Consider the following 26559-nt stretch of genomic DNA (forward strand, 5'->3'; position numbering starts at 1 on the left):
CCAGTCAAAGGTGGGATTTGCCGGTTCTCTGAGCTACTCAAAATTTCTGCTACCGGTTCTCCAGAACCTGCTGAATACCACCTCTAGTTAGGTCTCTATGAATTCGGAAAACTAAATGGACATTGCCAATTGATTCGGAGCACATTGCTATGCTTAGGTGGATACTGGCTTTTCAAGCCTGCCTTATCTACATTTCCTGGCAAAATACATGGAAAAACTCCATCAGGGGGCAAATCCATTTAGAGGACTAATCTATTAGTTTATTGGCAGGCTCACTCCTGAAGCTTAATTTTCTGAAAGTCTGATATTTAAAATATTGTTTTTAACTTTAAAATTTAAGTTTCTAATTTTAAAGTTTGGAGCGATGAATGGCCTGTAAACTCTCATTGTGGGCAAAAAGTGCAAATGAACTTGATTGCCCAGTATTGGGGGTGGCTTATAATATTGTTTTTCTGTTCTTCGTTAGTCAGCCTAGTGGGATCCTCACTGGTACATAAGGAATGACTCTAGCAATTCCAGTAGATTTGCTTTAAGTAGGAAATTCTAGTAGGTTTTCTTTAAATAATTTCATGAATAAAAATGGTGGTAAAGTAGGTGTGTCGTACAATCAACTGTTAATATATATACTGCACCCATTGGGATCAGCCAGGAAAACTCTATTCAGAAGGGAATGCTCAACCTGAAGATCCAACCTTTTTCCATCAGTGAAATGCTATTCCCTGGGCCTTATCAATCATTACAGAGTCAAACAACCAAGTTTGGCTGTCTTCTGCAACTGAGTTCCTAATTTAGCTCACTAAGAGATAAGCTCTGAGATATAGGCTGAACTTACCCGCAACACCAACTGGACAACCTTTGTTCTTCAGGAGGAAACCCAAGATGGTGAGTAAGACCATGTATCCATTGTTGTTCTGTTGTATTTCTTGCAGTGGTTGAGTTTTGACTGAAGACAGTTCTCTCCCCCTCCCCTGTACCACATTAACTGAGCTGAGGAGCCTACATACATTTTTTCAGTCCATAGAGTGAACAAGCAAGCCACTTTTGGGCATTTAAGCATGCAAATAATAATAATAATAAGCAAAGAAACATGCTCCAGTCATGCTGGAAAGATCTCATATCTCTATGGTTGAACACAGTTTTTGTAGAAATTCAATAAGCAATTGCTGAATCAAAATAAAATTGTGGCATGCTTTAAGGCATAATGCATCTGCTTTAACTGCTTCCAGGGATAATCCTGATTTTTTTAAAAAAAAGATGTTTCATTTTGGTACTCAGATTTCTCGGATCCTTTGCTTTGCATGGAGACACTGTTACGAAGAAGGGTTGCGTGGAAGCAAAGAAAGACTTTTTTGCAATGGGTAGTGTTCCCCCACCCCTTCATCCAGTGAGTTCAGTGAATCTACAGAGGGTATAGGAACTGAGAATGTCAGAAATGTTGTGTATTTTGTTTCTTTTGTACTTTACAAGAATGTAGGAGCTAGTACATCCGTTTGGTTGTTCTCAGCAGTGTTTCTTAAAGTGTGGTCCTAGGACCTTTTCAGAGCTCCTCATTATATTTGCCAGATATGGAAGGTATCTGCAAACTTTTAAAACCAGGGCACTCTTCTCATAGTATTTTTATTTGCTGAAAAATATAGGGTTGTTTGGGAACAATACTATGTTAATCCAGTGGTGGGATTCAAATAATTTAACAACCGGTTCTCTGCCCTAATAATTTCTTCCAAAAACCAGCTCACCAAACTGCTCAGAAAGTTAACAACCGGTTCTCCTGAAGTGGTGCAAACTGGATGAATCCCACCACTGTGTTAATCTCTAATGAGTCTATTGCTTTTCTTAACCTGAATCAATAAATACATTCCACGGCATCATTAAATTTAATTTTTAATATAGTCAATGTTGATAAATATAACCCTTGAAAGAAAAAACATTTTGACGAGTCTGCCATAAGTTTTAAAAACAGGGAATGGTTCTGGAAGCAAAAAGGTTAGCTGAGCCTTAGGATTGTGGATTTTCTATTGATCCTTCTTCCTTTTTCCAGGCTAGTAGAAAAGCCGGGACCCGAAGCAAAACTGCTGCTAAGCGGGCACAGAGAGGTTCTTCCAACGTCTTCTCAATGTTTGAGCAATCACAGATCCAGGAGTTTAAGGAGGTGAGCCAATCTAGGATCCTGTAGCTAAGAAATTTTCAATCAAAACTGTGTCCAGCATTGCTTCTTTTTAAAATATTTATGCTGTTCTCTTTTAAAGCCATTTCAGCAGCTCCTTTATTGTAATGATGATTATGCTGTACTCGTTGTTCCTTTAAAAGGGGAATTTTTCTTGCAGGCTGCTTGATGTAGCTAAGGATAATGATGTTAAGTGCCATGTGAATAATCAGATTTTAGCCATATGGTGAGTGGAGGTAATTCTTATCTTGAATGGGAAGATGTTTTGCCCTGTTTTATAGCCAGTTCCCTCATTAATATGAACAATAAAGGAGAGGGTATGAAACATATTCTAGGGATGTTTTAATTTATTTAAAAAGATTAAGTACATTCCAAATCCAGTTTTGGTGCAGCCGCTTTATTTTTCAGACTGGGTTTATCACTTGGTGTTGGTGATACAGGCTAGGAAAAAAATATTTGGAAGATATTGCATGAAAGTGAAGGAATAAATAAAAATAACACTTGTGGCTTCTGTCAAGCATCAAGGATGTCTACGCTCTTAAAAGAGCACACTCGCAGGAGAGATAAGAGTCTGAAGAATGTGGTTCCTGAGAATACAAGGCAGGAACATATTTGTATGAGTAATTGTACTTAAGGAACCTGACTATGTTTGCTTACTCCCCAAGGCATTCAGTTGCATTGACCAGAATCGAGATGGAATTATCAGCAAATCTGATTTGAAGGAGACATACAGTCAACTCGGTGAGTGAGTTTACTGTGGTTATGAAACAACAATCTGAGGAAGTTCAAGAATTTTTTCTTTAGTAAAGATATTAACAAAAATAAAAACAGCCTGGCATTTTCCTGAGATTTGACGGCCAGTTTTCCAGCAGAATGTCACAAAATTCTGGTCTCTTCCAAACTTGAAAGCCAGATTGAATCAGATAGTATGTTTATCTACTGCTTTATTCATGGAAACAACTAGGACATAAATTCATAGTAAGTGTAGCAAGATGTAAAGGGTTATACTAATAAGGCCCAGGTATAGTGGAAGATAAATTAAACCATCTAGCTGGTTTAACCATGGCTGGCTGGGGAATTCTGGGAGTTGAAGTCTGCAAGTCTTAAAGTTGCTAATGTTGGACACCTCTGAGTCGGACTATTTATTTAATTTGTTTAGTATTGCTTACTCCGACCAGGAACAGTTTTACAGGTCTCAGGTAGAGAGAAACATTTCTCACATTTTCCTTTTCAGCTATCACCCCTCCTCTTGTTCTTTCCATGCTAGAGACAATAGGAATGTTTTCTTTGCAAAAAGAGAGAGAGAGAAAGAGAGAGAGAGTCTTTTAGCATTTGTTCTGCTCCCCTCTGCTCTTAATTCCTTCTTTTGAAGAATTTGTTACATTTCTCTGGACCGAAATGCAACATTTGCAGTGATCTTTCAAAGTGGAAGTACAGTGAAGGGGGGAAGATGAGGAGAAAGATGGAATTTGCTTATCTGTAACACTAGCTGTAGTTGTGTTATTTTTGGAACTCTAAGTACTCCTCTTCAATTCTGGATGGTGTTACTGTTAATAAACAGTTTCATAAGATGGAATGAACTTTCCCTTTTTATCATGCATGCAACGACTGGTATACTGTGCTTTAATTTGACATTGGAAGACCCATCCAAGGACAGTCTTTTGTTTCAAGGCATTCTTTCCTTAGAGGAGAAGAAGAAAATGTGAAGGTCATAGGACTGGATGTGGCCCCTCAATTCTAGGATGCAAGATACCAAGATGTCAAAGTATTGCTTCTAAAATTATAATTGTTAATGTGCAGGAGAGAATGGTTACTGATAGAAAGAGAATATTTGTAGCTAGGGGTTGAACTACGGGGCTCTTGGAGCTCTCTGAGCCTGGTTGTTTCCTTGCAAATGTTTCATTACCAAACTAGGTAACATAGTCAGTGCTAGTGGTTGTAAAATTATCACGTTGTATATGAACTGGTTCACTGCTTTGTCCTGGTATTGTCTTGTCCTGAAGGCCATGTTAAGGGAAAATATACCTTCAAATGATGCCCTCTCTGAAAAGGCAGCTATTGGAAGTCTGTTGGTAAGTAGAGATGTTATCAAAATTCCACATATCTGATATTTTCCCGAGATGTTGGGAATCTGGATTGTTTCCTCATGATCTAGAAGACCCCCAAGGTCCTTCCCAACACTGTTATTCTGTATAAAAGTGAAAACAAAGCATTCAGGAATTGTGCCTTGTTCAAACATTCCACATCTGCTATACTCTGGAAGGAACTTTAGACTCACAATTGGTCAAAGCAAACAATAGTCAATATAGGCCATTGTTGCAGCTAGGAATGTTGACTGCGATCAGCTTTCTTTCTACAGGCAAAATGAATGTGAAGGATGAAGAGCTGGAAGAGATGCTGAAGGAAGGGAAAGGACCAATTAACTTCACTGTCTTCTTAACACTCTTTGGGGAGAAACTGAATGGTAAGCGAGCATTATCATATCTTGGAATTTGCTCATTAATCAAGAGGAGTTTCAATATTTTCCTTTTGTTCCAACACTCCCAAATTTCCACTTCTTCTTAGAATGTTGATATATTCTGTCATTTCTCTCCCAAGACAAGAGGAACATCTTCCCCATACAAGATTCACTGTTTAGCTACAGTTAAGTGGCAGAGTCCCACTATCATGCATGCACAAAACTCCAGACTTTATCTAACACATTTCCAGGGGAAAAAAACTTTTATTTGAAGTCCTAGAGAGGTGCTGGCAGTCAGGGGCTGCAATTGCACCTTATATTTAACCAGGTTTAATAAAGCTTTAACAGAGGGCATTTACACCACCTAAATTTGATTAAATTTAATGGGACATCTGCAAAATAAGTAAAGAAACTTGGGAAAGTGCATCTTTATTTACTAGCGGATAAACATGTTGCACAAAACCAGCCTGTTTCAGTGATTTTAAATTCAATGTATAGTACCAGCGCAGGAAATCAATTAATTCAATAACCAGGTTAAGTAAAGATTCACATCCCTGGGATTGTGGGGTGATAAGCAGCATCCTAAAGCCTTGGATCCATTTTCTGGAAATCTCATAGTTGTTGTTTTAATGTGATAGAAGAGGACAAATATTAAATCCATGACAATAAGCATATTCTATTATAATTCAATTTAAATAGTATGAACTCCAATTTAGCTTTATGATACTAATTATTTAGAAGGTTGCTTCTGTATCCTCTAGCCTGGAAAATTTTGTCCACACTTGATTTAAGCAGTATCGAGAGCCATCCATATCCAATGAAAAGAACTCCAAAAGGCAGTTTTATCTGTTCCTAAGTAACCGTATCTTCTTTAGGCACTGATCCAGAGGAATCCATCCTTGCTGCCTTCAAACTCTTTGACCCAAATGGAACTGGCTTAGTGAACAAAGAGGAGTAAGTTCAAGAACTGTGTGCTTGTGTATGTGTTTTATTATCCCTTCAGGCCTTCTATTGAACAACCAAAACCAGAGTTCTGTAGGCAACATTTTCAACAACACTGACACTTTTTAACAACACTTTTAAAAAATTGTTTTCCAGGTTTAAACAACTTCTGGTAACTCAAGCTGACAAGTTTTCTCTCGAGGAGGTGAGATAATCCTTCTATCAAAATCCCTTCTTTGGCACAAATTTTTTTCTCACAAGACCAACCAAACCTAGGAGATGCCTTTCACTCATATATCAATTGATAAATGCTTGATACTGATAGAATTTGTTTCAAAATGGCTACCCTTGGCTACATGTTCAGACATGATACATGGAATTTTTAATTTTACTTTTCAGATCCTGAGGTTTTGTTATTTAATCATTGCATTAGATCTATTTAACATATCATATCTATTTTCTTTTTTCAAAACACCTCACCAAATGTTGGAAGTTTGCTGTTGATTTTTGAAAACTTTATGCTGGTGTTCTCAGGAGCTGTTGGAAAGACTGAGGACGCCTGTGTGACCAATGGGTTGTTTACCATTGGCCAGGGCTTTGATGGAGAGAGGAATCCTCAGGGATCTTACTGCAAGACCTTCAAAGGTTGATTGACTGTGATTTCCCATACTTACTCTAGTCTCTGGGTTTCTTCCTATCTAGGTAGAGCAAATGTTTTCTCTTGCTCCTATGGATGTAGCTGGAAACATTGACTACAAATCTTTGTGTTATATCATCACACATGGAGATGAGAAGGAAGACTGAAGACTTGAGTAAGGCAAGGCCTGGAGGCAACTCCCTTTCACCCACCCTACTTTGTTAAAGATTACAATAAACAACTTCATGAAAAACAATGAGACCTTGGTTGTGACAGGTGGGAGAAAAAGATGAAGGATACAGAGTAGAAGTACCTCTTGTGTTTGTGTGGTGGCTAAGGATTATGGATATCGTAATACATCCCATCTGGTGGGCACCAGATTGGGGCAAAGACGTGGTTGCAACTCAGTGACTTGCTAAACAAGTTTTGGTCTTGTTAGTCCCAAACTTGGGCATATGCCAACCCAGGGCCAAGAAAAATATGGGTTGCCCACCTTAATATGGATTTCTTCAGCTTTGCGATGAGATAATAGGCCAGTTCCAGCTCCATTCTGGGATGGTCAGAACAAATGGGGATTAAGTTAGGGATGCTATCCATCCTGCTCAGCAAATGCCACCGAAGATTCCTCTTTTCTGCATATGCCAGTCCTACTTTCTGTATCCCAAGATAATACTGCCGCCTTTTAAAGAGACCATGTTTAACTTGGAAAGTAACTGCTGCCAGATAGCTCTTGGCTTATTTTTAGCTGAGTAGACCTGGGCTAAAATGAGAATTTTTCAACCCTTACACTGCCACCACCAATCTGCAAAAAAAAAAAAAAAAAAAAAAACTTGAGTAGATTTGGTGTGGAAGGAGAATAAACTCATGTTCCACCTTTTGGTTTTGAAATGACGATGGGCATTGGGAGAGCAATCGCAACAGCACTTAGATTTATATACCGCTTCACAGTGCTTTACAGCCCTAAGCAGCTTACAGAGTCAGCATATTACCCCCAACAATCTGGGTCCTCATTTTATTGACCTTGCCACAACCTTGAACCTGTGAGAATCGAACTGCTGGCAGTCAGTAGAATTACCCTGCAATATTGTATTCTAACCACTGCGCCACCCTGGCTGGTGAAGAGAGAAGGACACAAGGCATAATGATGATGATCATAATTCTTTAGATTTCTTATTTGCTCAATCATCTATAAGTAGCTTTCTTGTTCAATCCCTCTAAGCTATCATATTGAATCTGGCCCCATCCATTGAGAAGTGTGTATTTGTAGTGGGGAATAAAAGGGAAGCAAATGACGAAACAGACATCTGACAGTTGCAATGCAAACTCTGCTCCCTTCGCACTTGCATCATGGTGTAGTTGTTTCCTTTTTGCTCTTGGCCTTGATGATGATGTGGTTGGTGTTATTGTGGAGTTATTATGTGCCTCATGCTGCACTCTAAACTTTCCCTTGTCTTTCAGCTCTCCAAATTGATTGCAAGTGAGCTTTTCAAATAATGTTTCTGGGAAACCAGTATTTTGATTCAGTTTCTCTGGAAGGCTAAATTAGAGGTGAAGATAATAGTGTAAACAAAATTAAAACACATGCTATTTGTCATATAAATATAAATAGCACTGACAAGGAAGCTCAGAACTGAGTGGACGGGATGAGAGAATTTAACTCTTTCCCACTCTGATTCACACCAAATTCTCTTGTAACCACATAGGTTACAACCTGTATTTTAAAGGGAATGCAAGTCATTTGCTTAATTGAATGGAAGACAGCCCTGTCCTTAAGATGCTCAACTTAGGAAGAGTAAAGATTAAAATTAAAATTTTGTCATCTTTTACCAGGTTCTTAATTAATTTAAGACCCACTCAAATATTTTTAAAGGTAAATATTTGGTCTAGTTTTCTTTTCAAGTAGATAGTATATCTACTTTGAAGAGGCATGATTTTTACAGCAGACTATGGCATAAAAAGTAAAATCAGCAGATTTATTTGATCTCTGACAGAGATCATATATTAATATCTTTAAAATGGGAAAGAACAAAATAAAAATCACTCCAATAGTACACTAAGAGTGTTGGTATCTACATGAAACATGGAGTGCTGATGGTCAACTGGATAAGAACAGAATGAGGGAGTACATGCATCTGAAGAATGTTGGTTCAACAGCCTTGTTGATTGCAGAGCAGGAGAGAAGCATATCTTAGATTTATATGCACCCATTCTGCAAAGCAACTTTTGGCAGCTTATAAATTTAAATAACAAATAATAATGTCTTGTAGAAGGCAATTACATGTTGCACTCTTTTGTTGCAATATCCACTGTAATAGCAGTTCCATAAGAAGTGAGTCCTAAAATAAAAACAATGCCTTTAGAAGAATGTACCTTTTTGTTCATAAACTTTAACATGTCATTCCTGACACATCTCACTGTGGAATTTTTATGGTCTCTTCATCTCCTGGCTGTCTCTCCCAGAGGTGATAGGTTCCGGTCATCTGGGTTTCATCCCTCCATTGTATGATGTGTAGGTTATACAAATTCGATATAAGATTAAATATATTCAGGTTACATCAAGAAGGATTTCTTTATCAGTCCCCCCCCCCCCCAATTTCTTCTTCCATTGAAGAAATGACAGATACACAGATCTGACACTTTGCTTGTTGGAAGCCATCTGAGAAGATTACAAATTATGATCACATGACCCAAAGCAGGACAGTGCAACCATGGTAAATACATGCCCAAATTTTAATCACATAACTCTGGAGATGTTGCAACAGTCATAAGTGTGAGGACTAGTTGTACATTTTTTCAGTGCTGTTGTAACTTCAAACAGTTGCTAAACAAATTGTTGTAAGTCAAATACTATCTGTAATAGTCTTCAGATAATGAATTGAGGATTCCAGCTGAATCTCTTAATGGTAAGCATAACTTGAAATATGGAACCAATTACTTAAAGGTGGGGTATTTCCTCTTGTTGAATGTGTCCAGCACTTTGTCAGGGATACTTTAATTTTGATTTATATGCTGAACAGATGGTTCAGTCTATGATTCTTTGATCTGGAAGAGATGTTTAAAATTGAGGTGAAAACTTTGAAATCCCAGTGGTTTCAGACAAGGCTTTTGCCATCTTTTCTCCTGGTTTTATGATTATAGATGATTTATTAAATAAGCTGGTATCTCTATTTTTGGCTTCTACAATGAAGCCCAAATGTATCAGCAGCACCAGCTAATGGCTAACGTAAGTGTATAGATTAAAATCATAATCTGTAGGTATTTTTCTTTAATTCTCCAAACACTTGCTGCCATGTAGTCAAGCCTAACCATTCTGTATTTTGTTTTTTTTGGGGGTGTGTGTTTTTTTACTTTATAGCAATCTCTCCTCCCTTTAAGGGATAATACACATTTGGGATGATTTGCTATTTCAGGAGAATGTCAGAAAACAGTTATTAGATGCTCTCTGATTTCTGTTGTGGTGGAGTGAGTTTTATCTATCATTTCTAAACATCAGAGCATGGTACTGTAAAAAGTTAGCATCTACCCCTCTCCTAGAAGAATGAAATATTTTGAGAAATATTAAAAAGGCAGGATGAAATATTTCCCCTAGAAGAGAAATAAAAATCCTAAGGGAGACAGAAACTCAGAGCTCCAGCTCCCTGCCCCAAGCAGATACTAAGCTGAGGCCAGCTTTTAGAAATGCAGATTTGGTCATCCATTACTCCCTGCATCAAGGTCTGAACAAAATAAATAGGATTATTTATTTTATTTATTTGTTTATTTTTGTCAATTGCTAACAAGATAATAGGTATAAGTAAAAACATAGTTATGAATACATGGATACATATAAGAAAAATAAAAAAAATAAAAGAAACAATAGGACAGGGACAGTAGGCACGTTGGTGCCCTTATGCCCTCAGCGATAATAGGAATTGCCCAACACCCTTTCACAACACAAGCTCCTTCATTGTATCATCTCAGTTGCACCACACCCTCCAAACTTCGACCAAACCTGGAAGCTCAGACAACCTACAGAACCAGCTATGGCCCCTACAACAGCCAATAGAATACATATTCTGGAACAGAGGAAGCTCAAGTTCAAAGCCCAAGAGAAGATATAAAAACCCACCCCTCTCAACTCCATTTTGTCAGCTGCCCAGAACTCATGTGGTTCTGCTTCATCATTAAACCATCTTTCCAAACCGCCTCCATGTTTCCAGTATCTTTCTCCCGGCTTGGAACTGAACCAAATGGATATTCAGCAGGTTCTGACCAGTTCTGGAGAACCAGTAACGGAAATTTTGAGTAGTTCGGAGAACCAGCAAATACCACCTCTGACTGGAGATTTTACAGTATCCTTCCCCTGCCACAAGCCACGCCCACAGAACCAGTAGTAAAAAAAATTGAATCCTACCACTGTCCCAACAGTATTTTTCACAGAATGAAATAAGACCCATTTCAAGCTGCACTCAGGGCAGATCATTTTGGTCACCTCTTGTTAACAGAAGTATTAGAAAACTTGGAATGCTATCACTGGTGACAGAATCAGTAGTACGTAAGGAAACCTGGCTCTCTTTTCTAGCTTAAATTGACTTTCTGTGCAACATGGATCTGAAGGAAATGCAAGCCTTGCCTTTTATGCCTTGGTAGAACTATCTTTCAAAAGAGTATTACTCACAGAATATACAATATAATAAGCCCAAGGTAAGGCTAGTAGATGCTTTGGAAAGTGTTCGTTAGGCAAGATGTGGTCAAATGCTTCAATTGAAGCCAGATGTTCATTGATCCTGAACTCCAAGCCCAAATGACCATGGAGACCAGAGCCACAAAGATAATTTCTCGACACTGTAATTGAAAACACTGAAAGCAGGATATGGCCATGCTATAAACATAGATACGAGGGCAACCGGTTCTCAGATCAGTTCAATCTTTCAGATGAATGAAAATATGCTGTAGCACCAAATAGAAATACCAATCTAACTCATTTTTTAAAAGCCATGTTGTACAGGTCCTGCCTGCCTTCCTTCCTTATTCATTTCCTAGTTGAATTATTGTAGAACCACCAAAAGGTATTGGGGCACCGAAATGCAGCTGTTTTTATAGGGTTGTTTTTTTTGAACAACCTACAACTGTAAGCATAGATTTCTTCTAAAACAGTTTATTATCCTGTCTTCCAGTGTTCTAATCTAAAATACTAATTTCCGGGTTAAATGAAATACTCTCTTGGTCTTTGAAATTGCTGTTCTATCTAGCCACCATCCTTATGTCCAGCATGGCTGGAGTGACCCTTAGAATAACTTAGTATTTATCTTCCAGGCTTTCACTGAAGTTTCTCCCCTTTACTTTTTATAGAAAGAGTAAATATCCAGTGCTTCCGAAGTCAGTCTGTGTTGGGGTTCTAATCTAAAGGGTTTTAAGGATATGGTTTTTCTGTGCATTTAAGGAGAAGAAACCTCGCATGAATCCAACACGCATCACACCCTAAAATGGATTCAGCGCATGCGTTGTTGACAGCCCCCCCCCCAACACGCCCCCTTCCGCGTGCCGCAGAGCCAGCCGTTCTAAAACGCCCTCCTGCGGGGCGGTGTCATAGGAAAAGCCCTCCCCTCCCCCCTCAAAAAACCGACCCGGAAACATCAGTTCAAGGCGATATCGCTCTACATGTGAGTCCATGGTGTGATTCTATGGAAGGAGGAAAGACTGCGCGGCGCCTCTACGTCACTTCCCGTCGGCGTTTCTCAGTCCCCGCCTGGGATCTGCCTTTGGGTTTGGCGCGCTTTTCCTCTTCGCGCGCGGTCCTCCCAGGTTTCTGAGGGCTAGATCGGCGCGAAGGAGCCGCTGACAGGCTTTGACGGGGGAGATTTTCTTTTCCTCCGGGTTAGCTCTTGAAGCGGAGGGGGCGGGAAGACGGCGTGAATTTGTACGGCAGGTGAGGGAGGGCAAAGGCGCTCCAACGGCGGTCGGGAGCCTTGAAAGGAAGAGCTGAGCCCGGCAGGCGGAACAAGGGAAGCCTTGGGACTTGGGCTTGGCGTGGTAGGTTTGCATGGGTTCTGCCTCTTCTTGTTGCTGCTATTATTTTTTGAATGTATCAACCCCCCAATTCCAATGGACTCTTGCTCCCTCCTCCTTGCAGAGTACTGGCATGCAGGGAACAGAAGGTAACTGGCATTTCTAATCTAAGAAAGATTAGAAATGCCAGTTACCTTCTGTTCCCTGCATGCCAGTACTTTGCAAGGAGGAGGGAGCAAGAGTCCATTGGAATTGGGGGGTTGATACATTATATATATATATATATAAAAGCGAAATACCCCTCACGCATCATCACAAAATCTCCAGAACCGTAAAGCCTACAAACTTGAAATCTGGCACTTATGTTCCTCGTGGCTTCTAGGTGCTCACTAAGAAAGGATTTTTCAAAATGACCATCAGAGCGTTAGTATTTCCTATATTATTATTAACATGCTCTGATGCTAAGAAGTTCTACTCCCCCACCCCACCTGAAAAGAAATCTCTTCCAAATGCAAAACACAAGCAGAGGAGAGGAGTTTCAGTTTTACTTTCACAGCTGCAAGCAGTTTTAGTAAAAACAGTTGAGCTAAGCCACGCCTAGGCTTCTTGCTGTCTCCTTGCTCACACAGCAAATACTGTTTCAGTTTCCAAACAGCCCTCAACTCTCACACACTGACAAGACGCTAGCCAGATGAATACCGATGGATGCTGGTAGGCAGAGGCACAACTTTTCCCCCTTATTCTTCCAAAAAACTCAGCCTGATCACATAGTTTCTTAGCAAAGCACAGGTATAGCTAGTATTGCATAATACTATATGAAAGGATGCTTCACAAGCAGTAGCTTTTACATCACCAATCTCAGATCCTGAAATTTAAAGGGGCTCTTGAGTCAGCCCCAGCTCAGGACAGGAGTCAATGTGATAAATGGCTGCCAAAATTAACATCAGACCAACAGTCAAGAAGTACCGGTAAATAGCATTCCAATCAAGGAACTGCCTAAAAAGCTAACAGTAAACAAGCCAAAAGACCCCCAAGATCACCCCCACCAACACTGACAGGGCAAGCCCCTAGAATATAAACTTGAGAGGAAATCCCACTTCCTTAGTAGCACTGAAGATGCCCCAAAAGGTGCTTTTTCAAGAGGCAACTGGACTTCCTTGTTTTTCTTTGAAGACGTTTCACTTCTTGGATGAGAAGCGAAATGTCTTCAAAGAAATAGAAAGTCCAGTTGCCTCTTGAAAAAGCACCTTTGGGACAACTATGTTCTGGATGACTGAGAATCTCCATAGACGTTTAGCATGGATGATGTTACCTAGTTCAGGTAATAAAATATCTACAAAAAACAAGCTCAGAAAACACCAACTTCAAATACCTCTTCCACCTAACAGGGTCATTTACTGAGATGGGTGATTATAGCAGTCAATCAACAAGCAAATAAATAAACATGTTCTTAAAGGTTTAACTTCTTGTGAGTTTCAGCTACTTTTTGAGATACAAAAAGTGGCAGCTGGTGAAGTAAGCTACATCTCATGAAAGTTTATGCTTCTTAAGAAAAACATGCTATGTCAGAAAAGGTGCTACCAGATTCCTGATTTCAAGCTCTGTAGAGTACTTCCCTGATTACTCACCTAATTTCTTCGTCTCCAACAGAAATCGTCTACGTAGCTGCTTAATTCTGCAACACAATGTTCTCAGAGCAGGGTATCCAGTCTGCACAGGGCCTCTTGACTTCCACCTTTGCCCGCGTGCCCATCTCAACGTATACCAACTGCTCCCAGAATTTCAGGCTTGGGGAGCGAACTTTCAATCGGCAATACGCTCACATCTATGCTACACGCCTTATCCAGATGAGACCGTTACTGGTGGACAGAGCCAGGCATAAATGGGGTGAGCTTATCATCCTAATGAAGTCTTGTTTTGTGGACAGTGCAGGACTTTGACGACGTACGTAGTGTCGCAGTATTTTTTAAAAATCTTGATATGTGCTTACTTTTATAATATGCTGGTTTGGAACTTCTATTGAACATCCTTCCCCCGAAAATAATACATAAAATCTTACATTGTGAGCCCAGAAACTAGACAGATGTTGGACTTTCAAGCTGGTTGACCAGAAGTAACCCTTCTAATTAACAGATAACAGATAACCAGAGTTAGAAGGGACCTTGTAGGTCATCTAGTCCCCCCTGTCCAAGCGGGAGATCCTACACCATTTCTGACAAATGGCAGTCCAATCTCTTCTTGAAAGTCTCAAGTGATGGTGCACCCTCAACTTCCGAGGGCAAGCTGTTCCATTGGCTGATTGTTCTCACTGTCAGAAAGTTTCTCCTTATTTCCAGGTTAAATCTCTGCTTGCTCAGTTTCCATCCATTATTCCTTGTCTGGCCTACAGGCGCTTTAGAAAATAGCTTGACCCCTTCCTCCCTGTGGCAGCCCCTCAAATATTGGAAGACTGCTATCATGTCTCCCCTGGTCCTTCTCTTGACTAGCCAAGCCCAGTTCCTGCAACCGTTCATTGTATGTTTTAGCCTCCAGTCCCCTAATCATCCTGGTTGCTCTTCTCTGTACTTTTTCTAGAGTCTCAACATCTTTTTTATAATGTGGTGAACAAAACTGGATGCAGTACTCTAGGTGTGGTCTTACTAAGGCTTTATAGAGTGATATTAGTACTTCCCTTGATCTTGATTGTATCCCTCTGTTAATACAACTTAGGATTGCATTAGCTTTTTTGGCAGCGGCTGCACACTGCTGGCTCATGTTTAGCTGGTTGTCCACTAAGACTCCAAGATCCCTCACAGTTACTGCTATTGAGCCTGGTTTCACCCAGTCTATACTTTTGGTTTTTCTTGCCTAAGTGTAGGACTTTACTTTTCTCTACATTGAATTTCATTTTGTTAGATACGGCCCAGTATTCTAGTCTGTCAAGATCCATCTGGATCTTGAGCCTATCTTCTTGGGTGTTAGCTATTCCTGCCAGCTTAGTATCATCTGCAAATTTGGTAAATTCCCCTTCTATTCCCTCATCTAAGTTGTTAATGAAGATATTGAACAGTACTGGCCCTAAGACGGAACCTTGTGGCACCCCACTGCTTACTTCCCTCCATGTAGACTTAGACCCATTAAGGACTACTCATTGAGTATGGTTTGCCAACCAGTTGCGAGTCCATCTAGTGGTGGTGCTATCTATTCCACTTTTTTCTAGCTTACTAAGAAGTAGGTTGTGGTCTACTTTGTCGAATGCCTTGCTGAAATCTAAATATATTATGTCCACAGTATTTTGCTAATTTAGTCACTGTGTTGAAGTGAATTAATTCCACATCATAGGCTCTTAACATTTTCTCATATTTAATCCATTGTCTACTTTTCCTAAAGGGAGCAACATTACAGTGAAAAAGCTATGTGAGTTGCAGATCTCAGAAAAGTGTTGTGTGGTGGGAACACTCTTCAAGTGCATGCAGCTTCAGCCTTCCATCTTACGGGAAATCAGTGAAGAGGTATGAGAAAAGAACCTTGCAGGTTTCATTCAAGAAGCATGGGAGGCGTCAAAGGCAGGCTCAGATATCTTCTGCATCTAAAGAGTCTGCAATTGATTTTCAGACCCTTTCAAGTTTTGCAATGGCCTTTCTGGACTCACAGTCCTAGTGCCTTGTATAATGCTGGGGTTAAGAAAACATTCCCTGAACAAATTCCTCTTGCATAATAATTGCTCAGATTTGTGAGCAGAAATATAAATTTTCTGTCTGGAAGGACTTATTGTCTGTGAAACAGACTTATTGTTTTAAAAAACTGCTCTCTTGCACAATTGGCTTAACATTTAGCTTATTTTGGAAAGACAGTTTATGAGTAATATTAAAATTGTCCCAGTAAGACATTCAGACATGACTTAATGGCAAACGTGTTGGAAATTTACCACCAAAAATTGGCTTTAAAAGCTATTGATTAGATGGATAACATCATTTTGTTGGTTTGTTTCATAAAACCCACTTGCTGTGTTCCTGAGTGCCAACAAACAAAATAGAAACATATTAGGAATTACTGTTGATCCATTAGTCAGGACAGATTGGGAAATCAGAGCTATTCATTCTAAGATTATTTTGCCTCATAGATCTGTTTTTTGTGGTTGATTCATTGCTGTCTTGTCAATGACTGAAAATATCATAAATCCACAGGGCTGTTGATGATTTCAAAAGTATTATTTCAGAATGTTAAGAGTCTAATGATAAAAATGTGGGAGGATTCAGCCATTTCCAATTGTCTGTCTGTGCATGGGATGTTGGAGAAAAATTGTGGGATCAGGGGGCAGGTTGTTTTTGCCAACAAATGCCAAGTTTTTCCTGTGGAGGAAAAGGCTTCTGCCAGGACTTTTTGAGTTAAATGCACAGTGGAAACTTGACTGTTTCCTGTTTATTGAACATGTGGTTCTTCAATCTTCCCTTTAACTCTGCAGTCTGAAGTTACTTAGTTATCTATTTACGGTCTGCAGTATTTTTTTCTTAAAATGCCGCCGACATAAAACAGAATTTTATTTGCTGTAAACCACTAGTGACAGTGGTAGAGAAGCCTCTGCTCTGCTTACCATGGGAGAGCAATAGAATATGTGATAATTCCTAAAAAATATTAGCAGGCATTTCTGAAGGTAGTATAGGATGGTAATCCTCGATTTATGACCACTACTGAGTCCAAAATTTTTGTTGCTAAATGAGACATTTGTTATGTGAATTTTGCATTTTACGACCTTTCTTGCCATAGTTGTGAAGTGAATCTGGTTTTCCCATTGACTTTGCTTATCCAAGATCACAAAAAAAATGATCGCATCACCCCAGGACATTGCAACTGTCATAAATAGCATCCAAATGTAAATCATGTGACCATGGGGATGCTGCAATGGTCGTAAGTGTGAAAAACCTTTATAAATCACTTTTTTCTCTGCTGTTTAATTTTGAATGGTCACTAAATGAACTGTTGTAAGTTGACGACTACTTCTAGAATAAGAGGGTATTAAAAAAGTATCTTACAAGCCACAGCAGTGCTAAAACTCAAACTATCAATTTGAAAACTATAAAAAAAAATCATTGATGGCCATAGGATAATTCAGTGCTTAAGCAGCTTTCCAGAACAGGTCTTGACGCTCCCTAAATGTAAAGCAATGAGAGATGAGTATGTTGTATCCCATCCAAGTATTTTGTTCCTAGACTTTTAAACACCTGTGTTCAAGGTTCAAAATGTATCTGGTGGTCATCTGAGCTCCTAGGAGCCATATGTTCAGCTTCTACAATGCAGCAGCTGCTGACTTAACCAGGGGAGGATGATTTCAGTGTTCTCAGAAAAGCTTGATAAGCAACTGTATCCATACATTGGTGCTCTCCTTGTGTCAGCCAGTCTGCCTTCCTTATCTGATTCTTGAATTTAAGAAAAGTTGGAACAGAACATTGACAAAAAAAACCTGTAGTCTAGAATTGCAGGCAATCTTTTGACTACATGCAGATCATTGGGGGGAGGGAGGTGCAGGAGAGTGACTGGAAGAAACTTCATCAGTTTGCACTATGCTAAATTGTTTATGTTCACCGTAGCAATCTTTTTGTGAGCCTCTTTAGGCCAAGAAGTGATTTAAAGGTCCTTAGGCCAAGAAGTGATTTAAAGTTAAGCAGCTTAAAATCTGTGCTTTAGCTCCTGCCAAGTGTATCAGAAGCTCAGCATCAAAGCTGGTGCGCATTTTCTTCTTCCTCACAGCAAGACTCTGTTCATCTTCACAGCACAACCTGCCTCCCCATCCTCCCCGCCTCAAATACATTCACGAGTCAGATGAACTGATCCTGGAGGATGAGCTGCAGAGGATCAAACTTAAGGGAGAGATACCGATTGACAAGCTGGTGACAGGTGGGCTGATGACCCTGTTTTGAGCTTCTTGCCCTTGACATCTTTTGAATGCCTGGCTTTTGTGGAGGCAAACGTTCCATTCGATTGCTCACATCTGTCCCTTTCTGCTGTTTCAGGGACCATCCTTGCCGTCTATGGTACAGAGAAGGACGATGGCAGATTCCTTGTGGAAGATCACTGCTTTGCAGATATGCCAACCCAGCTGCCTATGATGGGGCCCAGCACAGACAAGTGAGGCCCCCTATAACCTTGTCCCATGACAACCTCTGCTGAAGCAGTCCAGGGTTCTCTGTCACTCAGAATACAGGTAGTCCTCAACTTATGACCACAATTGAGCCCAAAATTTCTGTTGTTCGGTGAGATATTTGTTAAGTGACTTTTGGCCCATTTTATGACCTTTCTTGCCACAGTTGTTAAGTGAATCACTAAAATTGATCAGTTTATAACTTGGTTGTTAAGTGAATCTGGCTTCCCCATTGACTTTGTGAGTCAAAGGGTTGCAAAAGGGGATCACGTGACCCAGGGACACAGCAACGGCCATAAGTGTGAACCGGTTGCCAAGTATCTGAATTTTGATCTCATGATTCATGGGGATTGTAACTGAAAAATGGTCATTAGTTACTTTTTTCAATGCCATTGTAACTTTGAACGGCACTAAGTGAACTGTTGTAAATCAAGGACTACCTGTACTTTTTCCACCAATTGCCAGTCTAGAACTGGAACAAGGAACAGGCTCCCAGGTTTGTTCTTGCAAGTGGCCATCTGCAGAGATACAATTCCTCAGAGATCTCTCCTTAATGGTGGATCAATCAATAATTACTTAATTTATGTGTCGGCCACGCTATAAGTTCCCCATCTTCCTTTGGTGGTATGGACCTTGGAGTAGCTACGATGGCATCACTGAAACTTAACAGCAAACTGACAAAACACCAGGCACCCTTTTTGGCAAAGAAAGTAAAATAGATGCATGAAACCTTGACTAAGGGTAATGCACATATTGTCCTTTTTCTTTAAAAACAACAACAATCCCTCAGGATAAATGAACCTAAAATTGTTCTCCATTCTCTGGTGGCAGCATGGCATCCCTTTACCCTCATGGCTGCTGGATGCTCATTTACAGGGACCATCTTTGTGGCCGAGAGATCCTAGTGATGGGCCGGCTTCCCTTCTTTCCTTAGAAGTTTCTTTGTTAAGTGTCCCGACATAAGCCATTTCCCAAATACAAAGGCCACTCTGTGTTCTGACCGCTGTGGCTTGTATTTCACCTTGCAGATTTGTCTTGCTGGTGTCAGGCCTGGGCCTTGGTGGCAAGAGTGGAGACAGTCTCCTGGGCATGCAGCTTCTGGTGGACATGGTGACAGGACAGCTGGGCGCAGAGGGGGAGCAATCCAGCGCGGCCCTGATTTCTCGAGTCATACTGGCAGGCAACTTGCTTAGCCAGAATACCCAGAGCAGAGACAGCATGAACAAGGTGAAGGTGTCAGAAATGTGAGCCACACTATTGGTGTGCATTGCATTTATGTTGTGTCTTTCTTTCACTCTCCATTCCAAAGAGGATGCATTTATTTATTAGGTTTATTTTTATCATATCATTATTGTAGTGTGAACAAGGCGGTGACCGTTGCTAATACTCCCTCCTATTTTCCCCACAATAACCATCCTCTGTTGGGCTGAGAGTGATTGGCCCCAAAATCACCCAGCCAGCTTTTGTGGCTAAGGCGGGACTAGAACTCAGTCTCCTAGTGATTGGCCCGTCCAGCTGGCTTTCATGCCTAAGGAGGGGTTAGAGCTCACAGTCTCCTGGTTTCTAGCCTAGTGTCTTCACCACTAGACCAAACTAGCTAAGATGTCTAGTTCTGTTCCTTCAGATGGAAGATCACAGCAAACTCATTGATGATCTTACAGTAGTCAACCAATCCCTGTGAAAATTTCTCAAGAAAATTACTATGGAATATTAAAACAAATGGATAGCTTTAGTTCAAGCCAGGATTCCAACCTATTGTAGTCATGAAATCTCCAATGGGATTTTTATGCTTTACCAATTCAACAGCATTTTGGTTTATCTCCTATTTTGAGTTGGGAAGTTTTGAGCCTCTCTACCAACCCACTCCAGACTGTGCTATCACTTTCTTTGTATGTGTTTCATTCCATCTTTTGAACTTTGATGTTAATCTTGAATATCAGTACAGCCCTAGTCCTTGTTAAAAAGAGATTTAACACAGGGGATATTTCTGCCTTATTAAATAGGGGGGAAGAGCCCTTCAGTATTATCCTTTAGCTTTTCTTGTATTCATTCAGCATTTATTTCATTTCCTTTTAATTCATACTTCACTCTTTTTTGTACCTTGTCATGCAGGCAAAATACCTCACCAAGAAGACTCAAGCAGCCAGTGTGGAAGCTGTAAAAATGCTGGATGAAATTCTGCTGCAGCTCTGTGTAAGTTTTTTTTTCCAAGAAAGGGTGAAGAAGCTTTTTCTGTTCTTCCCTCTGTCCATGGTGTGCAGTGTCCCCTGGACCTAAGGGCTTGCCCACTCTCCCCTTACAGATGTCCATCCCTATCGATGTGATGCCAGGTGAGTTTGATCCAACCAACTACACGTTGCCTCAGCAGCCCCTGCATCGCTGCATGTTTCCTCTCTCAAATGCATACACCACCCTGCAGCTAGTCACCAACCCATACCAGGCAAACATTGATGGAGTCAGGTAAAAACCAGCATCTTTGTTCTGTACGGGTTGTGGGACCAGAATTTCCATCGCTAAGCAAGTCGGTTCTTACGAGAGTCTTGCCTGGTTTTATAATCTTTTATGCCACAGTTGTGAAGCAAATCACTGTAATAAGTTGTTAAATGAATCATGCGGTTGTTAAAACAAATCCAGCTTCCCCCATTGACTGTTTGTCAGGACCATTTTTTTCAGCACTATTGTAACTTTTAGCAGTCATTGAATGGTTGAACATTAAGTGAGGCCTGCCTGTATGTTACTTCTGAGTTACTCTGAAAATATATGAAGAATAAAAATATAATGCATTAAAGTCCCTTCCTTGACATTGTACACCAGAGTTTCTTTTTATTCAAATATAGAACAATTGCCATTTTTCTCTGTGTAGGTTTCTGGGAACTTCAGGCCAAAACGTAAGTGATATTTTCAAGTACAGCAGCATGTCTGATTATCTGGAAATTCTGGAATGGACCTTAAGGATTGGGCATCTCAGCCCCACAGCTCCAGACACTCTGGGTAATATAACTAAGAGATAGCTTTGCTGGGTTTTGTTTGTCTTATTTTAAGCTTTGCAGATGAGCTAAACCAACTCTCAGTTTGTTTGACCTTGGGTGTATTATGGGGGATTAAAGTCTGGTTGCTAGCAAGACCTCTCAAATATGCAGCTCGTGCATTTTGGGGTAAAGGAGGAGGGGATGTTTGCCTGTAGTAGAAGATCAGTGTCTGCTTCCTCCTCTTTGTCTTAATTTCTGTTATATATCTTAAATATATGATTAAATATGAGATTGCTCTATCATAAAAGAGTGCCCATAGTATCTAAGCCAGTGAGAATGCAATGCAGAAGCATAAAACTTGAGTTGCAAATGGAGAATACAGTACCTACATTTTCAACAATATCTCCTAGGGATGTACAGTAGAACATTGTAGGTAGAGCATTCTATGCACAGGATAAAGCATCTGTGCTTTGTCAGTGCATGGAACTGGAGCAGGTGTTAAATCCCTGCCCAGACCTGAAGCATGTGTATTCCAATAGAACTGTTCTGTGGGAGAGAGCAGGGAAAAGGAAGGCTGGATGTATGCTTTGGCAGGAAAGTAAGACTAGATCTCTTGAGTGGGTGTGGAAGGAAAGAAAGCACAGGGAAGATGGGAATGAGGCCCAGTGGCTATGCATATGTGCTGCATTTGGATTCAACCAGAAGGGAGGTAGGAAGGTGCCAGAAAAATCATAGGGCAGAAACACCATGGAGAGAAGGAGGAGCAGCAGAGTGAGGTGCACCAACTGAACCCTACTTACCCTTTCAAATTCCCTTGGTTTTGGCCCAAACCCAAATCAGCCTAAAATGATCTGTTATTTTATAGGGAGGTCACAGCCTGCCTGGAACTATCAATCTTCTGAGGCATATCATGTTGATTCCATGCAAGGAGCAGATCACATGTTTTGCCTTAAGGTTGACGGCCATTTATTTAAAGTCCCTGATCTGCCTTGTCTTTCAGGCTGTTATCCATTTTACAAGACAGACCCTTTCATCTTCAGTGACTGCCCTCATATCTATTTCTGCGGCAATGCACCCTCCTTCAAATCCAAGGAAGTCAAAGGTAAGCTAGTATTGGCAGCTGCGTCTTCTGCAAGACAGGCTTGACTTCTTCCTGGCTGAGACTTGGTGGGGTTTTTCCCTAAGGGTGTAAGCAATACATTGGAAGCCACTGTCCTGCAAAAGACAAAGTTCCACTGCCAGATAGAAAAGAATAAAAGCAGGTTGGGAAGCCCAGGATGCCTCACTTGAGTTTCATTGTCCCAGCAAATATCATGATTTAACCACGGTTGATTAAATGAACATATTTGCTGGATCGCCCATCATGCTAAATCAGAGTTGGCAAAGAGGAACCAATAATTTTCTGGGGGGGGAAAGGTTTTTTTGGGGGCGGACTGCTTGTTTAGTTGCTTTTAAAATCAGTAACTGTTCATATAAATATTAGGATTGACACAGGATATAGACCTGCTCTTTGGTTCCCCCCCTTCTGTAAAGTGGATTGCTCCATGATGGAGTTTGCTGTCTCTTATGGGGTTTGTTGCAGAAAGGAGCCTGAACCATGCAAAACAAAAGGGGTGGAGGGTGGCAGACATTGCCAAATCATGGAATGTTCTCAATATACCATAGAAATTTCTCACAATTCCTCTGTGCAGAGGTTTTGATGCGGCCTTTGTAGCTGTTGCCAGCATAACATGACTGGCTGAAAAAGTTCACCCTTGTGTAACCAAGATGTACTTGAGCCTACAATATTTTGCCCAACAGTCTGGGGAGTGAGTTAAACCAGGCAGAACATTCAGATGCAAGATTATATAGTTTTCTGTTATTCAATGTAAGTCATAAATCTATCCCAATAAGTTAGATAGTTCAATGTTTTTGTAAGTACCGAGACCCTTTCGCATCTGCATCAGTTCTGGTTTTATAAGTTGGTTTATTTTTATTAGATATTTTTGTTAGCAGATCCCACAACAGCTACATTAGCCTAAAGCACTGGAATCTGTGTTATACCAAGAGCTTTGTTCATCCAGCCCACCACCACTTGCCCCAAGTCTACTGAAAGTCAAATAAAAACTGCTCTAGGTAGAAAAAAATGTCAATCCCCTGAATTGCAAGTTGTTTCCTAGAATATTTTATGTCTTTACCGTCCCCTAATCCTTAATCCTTTCTGATGAGAGCAGGGCTTCAACTTGGGAACTGTACAAAGCACACTCTCTGCCATGGTAGTAGGGCAGGAACGGGCAATGTGAGTGCATATTGCAAACACGGCTGAATCTGGCGTCTCCCTTGGTGGCTCTAAAAGTCAGTGGTGAGAGAGAGGCAAATGTTAATACAAACCCTGATAGAGATTAGGAAAGCTTTCTTAAAAACCAACAGCAATCAGAAATGTTTTTCCCAACTTGGGAAGAGGGGGACAAGAGAAAAATACTGACCCTTTCCTCATCCTCACTTGTTCCTTCCAAAGTTCTGATAGTGGCCTTCACTTTACTTCCTCCTTTGCAGGAGAAGATGGACAGAAAGTCTTGCTGGTGACACTTCCTGATTTCAGCTCAACACAGACAGCTTGCTTGATCAATTTGTGCGATCTCACTTGTCAGCCGGTTACTTTCTCGGCCTTTGGTGATGACGAAGAAGAAGAAGAAGAAGAAGAAGAGACAGTGATGGAGACTGGTGACTGAGAGACATGGACTTAGGTCTCCTTCTTTCTGGAACTTGGTAGTCATCCCTGTTCCTGCTTTTTACTGTAAAGTTTGACCTTTGGTTCAGATAGATAGGAATAGAATAAAATATTCTGGTTTGTTCGTATATGTTTGATCTTCATGACCAAAAACAAGGGAATTTCTTGTATAATTCATTTTATTCAATGAATACAACTGTTGGAAAAACAAAAAGGCTCAAGGTGACCCTGGACTGCCTCCTGGGCAGCAGCTGCTTCAAACTTAGCAAATCACAATCTTCCTTCTTGACTGTTGCAATCAAGGCAGCAGCTTTCCTTGATGTTAGGAGGACCACAACGAAGTGATACTGACTTTGTAACTGGGAAACAATTAGGTTGTATCAACTCCTCACTTTGGAAAATACCCAGAATGCTGGGTATATGGGAATTCAAGCCAAATCAAGTGAGCAAAACTGAAAGAAAGTCATTTATGCTTTGGAAACTTAACCTGATTGGCATATTGAGAAGTCAAAAATAGATTTTTCCCCTCAATCAATTTTCAACTTAATTTTTGCTTGGTTCTAGTTATGGCTCTTATTCTAATGCTTTAAGAATTCTTTCACTTCTTAAATAGAACTGGAAAGAAATCTGAATTTTTCATATAGCACATCTCTTTCATAAAAGTATTAAAACTGCAAATAAACAGTCATGGGAGCACTTGGATAAAACTGTTGGGTTGTGTCCCAAATATGTGTCAGTGCTTGATGGGCTCCATTATTTCAGTGGGAAGCATGGGCAAGCAACAGCTGTGGGCCACTGGATAAAGGCCTAGCCTGCTTCTCTCTCCCCATTGCAAGAATCCTACACTGTAGATTACAGTAAAGCAGCTGCCCCCAACCTTTTGGGCACCAGGGACTGGTCTCATGGAGAAAGTTTTCCATGGACCGGAGGGGGCGTGGTTTTGCATGCTCCCTACATCCTATGGATGGGGCTTTGCTTGTTTGCGCTGCCCAGTTGCTGGCATGCTGAGGACCAGTGCTGGTCCTTGGACTAGGGTGGTGGTGCTGGGGACCCCTGCTGTAAAGAACATCATAGAGTAGAATGGAGTAAAAAAAAGTGAATATACCAGAACGATAAAGATTAAGCCAGATTATGTTCTTAGCTTGTTCCCTATTCTATAGTCAGTCTGAGATGTACAATTGGTTCACCTCAACTTTCCATTCAGCAGGGCTTTAGTGTTCCAGCCCTATATAGAAAGCTGAGCCTTTTTATCCAAAGAAGAAAGAGAAAATTGTTCGTTGGAAAGTTGTGTGTGTTTGAAAAATAAGTGATACAAATGTGACGGCTCTTGGAGCCTGCTTAAAGCAAGGGGTTCCTGGTGGGTCCTAAAGCTAGGAGAACGTGCCTCCACATACTACAGTGAATAGATATCACTACCTGCTCCAGAAGAGGCGGAGTAGGCTTTAGGAATGTCTTTAGAGCGTTCCTGGCCTGCAGGCCTCACAAACTTGACAGACTAATCCTAATCGCCAAAGTTCACTGTGTACGTCTCTGCTGTGGTCATGGGAAAGGCTGTGCCAGTCATCTCCGCCTCGGTTATTTCCTCCGTTACGGTTTCCCATTCCGTCACCGTCTCCGTGTAGACATCGGCATCCCAAGAAGTGGCTGATTCTGCTATGGGAGGCTCTTGGCTCCACGGTGGGAGCGTGGTGCTGCTGAACCAGAAGGGAAATGCAGAACTTGGAGGAACGGTGGTGGGAATGCTTGTGTTGGTTTTCCGCAGCCGTTCAAGCATCTTCTGGCGCAGGCGAGCTCTTTGGCGCATCCTCATCCTCCAGCGCATGCGCTCCTTAGGTGTCATGGGTCGTCCCAGCATGGGCCTCCCAAGAGGGTGGTTGCCGTTCATGGCTATGATCTCTCGGATGCGTTTCCAGTTGGACCGTGACAAGATGAAGTTGCACTGGGTGGCTCCGATGTCATAAAAGACGCTGCAGGTTTTGACACTCGGATTGTAGGCCTCGGCCTTGGCTGTAACACGGTATTCGCCAGGATTCAGGATGCGCCAGTAATCGCCTCCACTTGCTGGAAAACAAGAGAGCAACATCTGATGAGCCATGGTGGCACAGTGGTTAGAAAGCAGTATCACAGGCTAATTCTGACTGCCCACTGCCAGCAGTTCAGCAGTTTGAGTCTCCCCAACCCAACGTTGACTCAGCCTTCCATCCTGAAGTCGGTAAAATGAGGACCCAGATTGTTGGGGGTAATATGCTGACTCTGTAAAATGCTTAGGGCTAAAAAGCACCATGAAGCTGTATATAAATCTAAGTGCTATTGCCATGATGCTGAAACTGATTGCAAATAAGGAAATGTGTTCCAGTATTTGAAGGGTTGCGGAGAGTCAACCTATTTTCCCAAAGCACAAGAAGACAAGACAAGAAACAATGGATGGAAATTAAAGAGGGAGAGAAACTAGAACTAAGGAAAATTTCCTAACACTGAAAACAACCAGAGGAACGGCTTGCCTTCAAAAGTTGTGGGTGCTCCATCACTGGAGGCTTTTGGTCTGAAATGGTATAGGATCTCCTACTTGAGCA

General features: G+C 41.0%; 3 protein-coding genes across 5 annotated transcripts in view; 2 read left to right on the top strand and 1 right to left on the bottom strand.

Moving 5' to 3' along the window:
• The first annotated feature begins 1299 nt into the window (after positions 1 to 1299).
• Positions 1300 to 6526, top strand: MYL7 (myosin light chain 7). Its single transcript, XM_087969805.1, has 7 exons — positions 1300 to 1358; positions 2039 to 2149; positions 2830 to 2905; positions 4524 to 4628; positions 5498 to 5576; positions 5721 to 5769; positions 6267 to 6526. Exons 2-7 carry the CDS (start codon positions 2114 to 2116, stop codon positions 6366 to 6368), a joined length of 447 nt encoding a protein of 148 aa, XP_087825931.1. The 5' UTR covers positions 1300 to 1358; positions 2039 to 2113; the 3' UTR covers positions 6369 to 6526.
• Positions 6527 to 11818: 5292 nt separating this feature from the next.
• Positions 11819 to 24114, top strand: POLD2 (DNA polymerase delta 2, accessory subunit). 2 transcript variants are annotated; one of them, XM_087969721.1, is made up of 11 exons: positions 11819 to 12213; positions 13840 to 14076; positions 15559 to 15680; positions 17940 to 18063; positions 18180 to 18294; positions 19336 to 19534; positions 20420 to 20500; positions 20610 to 20767; positions 21171 to 21298; positions 22277 to 22378; positions 23812 to 24114. In XM_087969721.1, exons 2-11 carry the CDS (start codon positions 13875 to 13877, stop codon positions 23985 to 23987), a joined length of 1407 nt encoding a protein of 468 aa, XP_087825847.1. In that variant the 5' UTR covers positions 11819 to 12213; positions 13840 to 13874; the 3' UTR covers positions 23988 to 24114. The 2 variants fall into 2 exon arrangements, with proteins under 2 accessions (XP_087825847.1, XP_087825848.1); XM_087969722.1 differs by having other exon boundaries at positions 12109 to 12204; positions 13838 to 14076.
• Positions 24115 to 24147: 33 nt separating this feature from the next.
• AEBP1 (AE binding protein 1) overlaps positions 24148 to 26559 on the bottom strand; it is a 34386-nt gene continuing 31974 nt past the window's right edge. For both annotated transcript variants that reach the window (XM_026671392.2, XM_087969680.1), the window contains exon 22: positions 24148 to 26047. In XM_026671392.2, coding sequence (XP_026527177.2) covers positions 25488 to 26047 — 560 coding nt within the window. In that variant the 3' untranslated portion in view covers positions 24148 to 25487. The remainder of the gene's footprint in view (positions 26048 to 26559) is intronic.

Source organism: Notechis scutatus, chromosome 7, assembly GCF_049901735.1.
Source record: "Notechis scutatus isolate UNSWTSFEM ecotype Mainland chromosome 7, rNotScu1.2, whole genome shotgun sequence".
Classification (NCBI taxonomy): Eukaryota; Metazoa; Chordata; class Lepidosauria; order Squamata; family Elapidae; genus Notechis; species Notechis scutatus.